General features: G+C 49.5%; 1 protein-coding gene across 2 annotated transcripts in view; it reads right to left on the reverse strand.

Moving 5' to 3' along the window:
- The window catches only part of AGRN (agrin), a 177,682-nt gene that overhangs the window by 22,213 nt on the left and 149,469 nt on the right, over positions 1–6,000 (reverse strand). For both annotated transcript variants that reach the window (XM_087914911.1, XM_087914912.1), the window contains exons 20-23: positions 5,269–5,396; positions 4,142–4,256; positions 2,763–2,882; positions 875–1,222 (exon numbers count right to left, since the gene is read on the reverse strand). In XM_087914911.1, coding sequence (XP_087771037.1) covers positions 875–1,222; positions 2,763–2,882; positions 4,142–4,256; positions 5,269–5,396 — 711 coding nt within the window. The remainder of the gene's footprint in view (positions 1–874; positions 1,223–2,762; positions 2,883–4,141; positions 4,257–5,268; positions 5,397–6,000) is intronic.

The following is a 6,000-nucleotide window of genomic DNA, read 5'->3' on the forward strand; positions in this document are numbered from 1 at the left end:
TGCCTCTTTTTTCTGGGGCTGCCTGGTGCTTACAGCCATTTGGGGAGGTGGGGGAAACGAAACATCAGTCATAAATAAATCAAAGGAAGCATGGAGGTTGTGTTGCCGGGGCTCCCAAGCAGAAATGGGGTGCTTCTCCCCAGATTTATAGTATAACAGGGCTGGAAGGGGACCTTGGAGGTCTTCTAATCTGACCTCTACCATTTTGGATGAACGGCTCTCTTCTTAAAAACCTCCAGTAATGGTGTCCTGACCGAGCTCCCCAAACGCAACAAACCCACTGAAGTGAACTGAAACGATTCCTTTATTCGAAATGTCGGCAGCCCCAGTAAAAGTTTCTCTCTCAGGCTAACAAGTCCGTCCAGCTGAAAGATGAACAGTTGTCTGCCACATCTATCCATCTCCACCTCCCCCGCCTTTTATCCCCAGAACTAGGGTGGGGCTTCGCAAGCAGCGGTGTTTCTTTCGTCCTAAGGACCAGCCCATAGATTTCCACTGCTCTCCTCTCCTCTGCCTTCTGTGCATCCACGCATCAGGCACCGGGCCCAGCTGTTCCTTCTCTTCCTCATCGGCCACCTCCAGACCTGGGGGCTGTGGACTCTCCATCTGAGGGCTGATGGACAGCCCAGGCTCCGTCTCTCTCTCTCTCTCTTTCCCCCTCCCCCTTCCTTGCCAACTCCATTCCCTCTTCCCCCCACCCCCGGAGCTCCCAGGTTGCCTTGATGCTGACCCTGACTCCCACGCCTCCTCCTCCTCTGATTTGGCTGCTGGAGGGGCCAGCGGCCAATAGGCCACAGCAGACAGAGAACCCACAACCAGCTGTTTCGTCCATGAATCGTTCTCACCGCCAGGAGATTTCACCCTCGGAACTTACACTTCTCGCAAACTGCTCCTCCTTTTCCTGCAGGGCAGCTGCAGGTAAAGTCTCGGCCGTCATCCTCGCAGGTGCCACCGTGCAAGCAGGGATGAGAATCACAGGGCCGCGGGGGCTTCTTGGTGGTGGGAACAGGGCGCACGGGTTTCTTCCGGTCCGTGGAGGTTGGAAGGCTGGTGCTGGGCCTTTTGGTGGTGGCTCCTCCGGAGGATTTCCCATTCAGCCATCCTGGGTTCAGGTTCCGGGGATTGGTGGTGTTGGGGAACCTCTGGGAGCTGGCGGCCATGGGAGCCATCGTGGTGGCGATTGTGGTAGTTGTGGTGGTGGTGAAGAGCTGAGGGATCCAGTCTAGAATGAGAGCAAGGGGAAGCGGAGAGGGTTGGAATGAAATGGTGGAACTCGCTGTCACAAGACAATCGCGATGGGGAGAAGAGGGAGACATTAGAGGAACAAACAATTTCTCCATTGGCTCTACGGTTGTGGAGACTATCCCTGCCAAAACATGAAGCTCGGGCAGGATAAGTTTCTTAGGAATTAAACGGGGCAGTTGAAAGAAATATGAGAGCTTTTCTCACTCTTATCAGCCCAGATTAAGCAGCGTATCAAAACTCCGGAGGCTGCCAAAAACTTCCTTCTTGTTCCCTCTTTCCCAAAGAGAGGAAACTGGGAAAAGCATCTCTCTCTTGGGGGGAAGGTTGTAGGAACTGGCATCACCGGCTCCCGGAGAGGGTGAGGAAGCCGGGAACGCTGCCCACTGGAAGGGAATTGCATGTCTTCCCAGCGAAAATCCTCTCGCAAAGTCCCAGCGACCGAGGGAGAACTAAAAGTTTTAGTGGGCTTTCTCAGGAGGAGATGAACTTTTTTTGTGTTCTTTTGGCAAGGAAAATGTTACAACCAAGGCAGGAAAAAAAAAGGCAAAATCGGAAGGAAGGAAGAAAGAGAGGGAGGAATGAGAGAGATGGGAATGGGAAGGAAGGAAAGGGGGGGAGGGAGGGGGAGGGAGGGAGGAGGAGGAAGGAAGGAAGGAAGGAAGGAAGGAAGGAAGGAAGGAAGGAAGGAAGGAAGGAAGAGAAGGAAGGAAGGAAGGAAGGAAGGAAGGAAGGAAGGAAGGAAGGAAATGAAGGAATGAAGGAAGGAAGGAAGGAAGGAAGGTCTCAAAGGTCCAGGGCCAGACTAAGGGTGGAACCACAGCATACAGGGGAAAAAGCACAACACAAAAACACAAGATGAAAATGGGGAGGGAGGAAAGAAGGGGAAAAGAGGAAGGAAGGAGAATAGAGGGAGGGAGGGAGGGAGGGAGGAAGGAAGGAAGGAGAAGGAAGGAAGGAAGGAAGGAAGGAAGGAAGGAAGAAAGAGAAGGAAGGAAGGAAGGAAGGAAGGAAGGAAGGAAGGAAGGAAGGAAGGAAGGAAGGAAGGAAGGTCTCAAAGGTCCAGGGCCAGACTAAGGGTGGAACCACAGCATACAGGGGAAAAAAGCACAACACAAAAACACAAGATGAAAATGGGGAGGGAGGAAAGAAGGGGAAAAGAGGAAGGAAGGAGAATAGAGGGAGGGAGGGAGGGAGGGAGGAAGGAAGGAAGGAAGGAAGGAAGGAAGGAAGGAAGGAAGGAAGAGGAAGGAAGGAAGGAAGGAAGGAAGGAAGGAAGAAGGAAGGAAGGAAGGAAGGAAGGAAGGAAGGAGAGGGGAGGAATGGGAAGGAAGGGTGAGGGAGGGAGGAAAGAGAGATGAAAATGGGGAGGGAGGGAAGAAGACAGTTGAAGTGGGATGGAGGAAGGAAGGAAGAAAGGGGAGGGAAGAAGAGAGGGAGGCATGCAGAGGGAAGAGGGAAGGTCAGAAGGAGGAATGGAGCAATAGGAAGAAAAGAAAAAAGGGAATGAAGGAATATACCAAAGTCCATGAACTTGATGTTCTCTTGCTGGGGTCTCTTCACCAAGACTGTTTTCTTCTTAGAGGCTTTGATCTGCTTCAAAAGGGCCCGCTGGATGTCGGCAGCCGTGTAAGAAGTAGCTGCAAACATCAAGGAAAAGAAGAAACAGGAGCCTTGAGGGGGGGCATCCTCCACCTTGAAGCCGGCAAACAACACACACACACACACACACACACACACACACACACACACACACACACACACACACACACACACACACACACACACACACACAGAGCTCCCCCTCAACCGGGCTCACCTTCCCTTCCCTTTCATTTTGCTAAGCAAAAGACATGCCTTAAAAGGGGTTTTGAAATGAAAAGCAAAAGACTGCTTTTATGTGCGTGTGTGTGTGCGTGTGTGTGTGTGTGTGTGTGTCCCCGTCCACTGGCTGATAAAGGCTTTGAACTAGGAACAGGCCCTTCGGCTTGAAAGAAAGAAAGGGGGGGAAAAGGGGGTGGGGGATTTTGAACGCTGATCCCGCATTTTAAAAGAGCAGAAAATCGGGGACCGCATTCCGTGGCATCGTTTTTGGCCTGCCCAGAAATTCCAAACAAACATCGCTTCTGGGGGAGGGGGAAAAATTATAATCTCCCCCTGCCCTGAATCCTTCAGCTTTCAAAATTGAGAGAAGGATGGCAGCCACGACCTCAGGACAATACAAATACACAGGCTTTCAATTCCACATCAGCCTGGCGAGAGAAGAGGGGAGTTTTAAGTCCACGACAGACCCAGCCTGAGTGGTACTGAATGGGACAAAGGACTAGGAAAAAAAGCTCTTTTAGCCCAGTCTACCTTGTAGGGTTGTTGTGGCAGGGGAAAATGGGAGGAGGGTTTAGATGTAGCTGCCTCAGGAATTCTGGGAGCTGAAGTCTGTTAAGGTATTGGGATTTAAGAGCCGACCAGCAGTAAGGCTGATGCGATATAATGGCTGATGCAATGTGGGTTCTACCCCTTTAAGAGGTGTTTATATAAGGCAGCCATTAGAGGGCGTTTCCTCTCTCCTTGTGTCCGCTATTCATTGCAGAGTTCTCCGTGTAGAGTTAAGAAGAGGATTGATTGCTTGTGAGGTATTTGCCCACCATGTAAATTTCTGTATATGTCTTGTATATAAACCGCTGTTGAAAGTCTAAGTCTGTGTGTGTTGTGTTTTGCTCCTGGGTTGTCTCATAATAACAGTCACGCTCCAAACACTCTGACAAAGTCCACAGATTGTAAAGGGGGCGTAGCTGCCCACCTCTGCTCAATGATTGAATTCAAGCCAACCAATAGATCAATCATACTCTAACCAAGAGGTGCGCCTGGCTCAATGGTGTGGGGGAACCAGGTGCAGACTTACCTGGGTCAAAATGGGTCTCCACGATGACCCTGACGGCGCTGCTTTGGCCCAGATGTCGCACCTGGACACTCCTGAAATCCCTCTTGACCTCTGAGTTGCGGAAAAGCTCATCCAGCTGCCAGAAAATGAAACCAAACAACGACAAGAAAAAAAAGTTAGGGACCAGCAGGTCTTTTGATTTATCTCAAGGGCTGCCCCAAAGAAGAGGGAGTCAAGCTATTCTCCAAAGCACCTGAAGACAGGATGAGAAGCAATGGGTGGAAACTAATCAAGGAGAGAAACTAGCTAGAATTGAAGAGAAACTTCCTAACAGGGTGGACAATTACTTAGTGCAATGCCTCCAGAAGTTGTGAATTCTCCAACACTGGAAGCTTTTAAGAAGAGATTGGATAAGCATTTGTCTGAAATGGTCTGGGGTTTTCTGCCTAAGCAGGGGGTTGGACTAGAAGACCTCCAAGGTCCCTTCCAAATGTGTTATTCTATTCTGCATTCTATTCTATTTTCTTCTATTCTGTTCTATCATAGCCTATTCTATTCCCATTCCCTATTGTATTTTATTCTCTTCTCTTCTCTTCTCTTCTCTTCTCTTCTGTATTCTATCCTATTCCTGTTCTATTCTATTCCCATTCCCTATTCTCTTCTCTCTTCTATTTTCTATTCTATTCTAATTCTGTTCTATTTTATTCTATTCCATTCCATTCCATTCCATTCCATTCCATTCCATTCTGTTCTATTCTATTCTATTCTATTCCATTCCATTCCATTCCATTCTATTTCTATTCTATAATATTCTATTCCTATTCTATTCTATTCTATTCTCTTCTATTCTCTTCTATTCTCTTCTATTCTATTCTCCATTCCATTCTATTCCCTCCCCTCTCCTCTCCTCCAGTCTGCTTTTCTCTATTCTATTCTGCATTCTGTTCTATTTTCTCTTCTCTTTTACCTTATTCACCTATCAGGGATCTCCTCAAAAGCCGGCTAACTAGTGCAACAGCTGGATTTTAGTTGGGACGGGGGGGGAGGGACAGGGACGGACAGGAGTTGCGAGAGAGACACAACTTTCCCACTGCAAGTGGGGCAAAAGCCGCCATGGCCTCGTCCCCACCACCGCTGCGCTTGCTTACCACGCTTTCAATGCTTCGGGCTGTCTCGCCAAAGAGCTCCGATTTAGGATCGGCCATTTCCGGGGTGTAAAACAGTTCCTGGCCTTCCACTTCTTCCAAAATCAAGACCCCTTGGAAGACTTTGGTGGCTGCAGGGAAGAAACAGGGCAAGGGGAGACAAAGCCAGGAAGAAAGAGTTGGGCTAACGTGGCCATGAAAGCAGCCCCGGGAATCGCGGCCAATATATCGATTGCTCGACACGCAAGACCGTTCAAAGAGTGTTCAGTCCTTTTGGCAGAAAGGGAGAAAGCAGCGAGGTGGCGGCAGATGAGCAGCGCTGTGGGTTCAGGGTTAGTCTGGATGGATCAGAAGGAGGCTTATGGGGGGAGGGGTGGGGGTTAGTACTTTGAGGGGGGGCGCAGAGACCCGGGTAGCAGAAAACTCGGGTTGTGAGAACCGGCAAGAGTTTTACCATACATAGCTCCTCCAAGTTGCAGCCTGGGTAGGGACCCTCCTGGACTGGCTGGGTAACGAGAGAAAGAGGGTTAGCTGGGGCCAAGAGAGAGAGAGAGAAAGAGAGAGAGAGAAAAACATCAACTACTGGAAAATAAGAGGAAGGGGGTTGCTAGCATGCAAACACCGGAACGAAAGAGGGAGAAAGAAAGGAAGGGGAAAAGAGAAAGGGGAATAAGAGAAAGCAAAGGAAGAAAGAGAAAGGAAGGTGGAAAGAAAATGAAGGAAGGAAGAAAAAGG

This window comes from Pseudonaja textilis, chromosome 18 (assembly GCF_049901715.1).
Source record: "Pseudonaja textilis isolate UNSWEBS1 chromosome 18, rPseTex1.2, whole genome shotgun sequence".
NCBI lineage: Eukaryota > Metazoa > Chordata > Lepidosauria > Squamata > Elapidae > Pseudonaja > Pseudonaja textilis.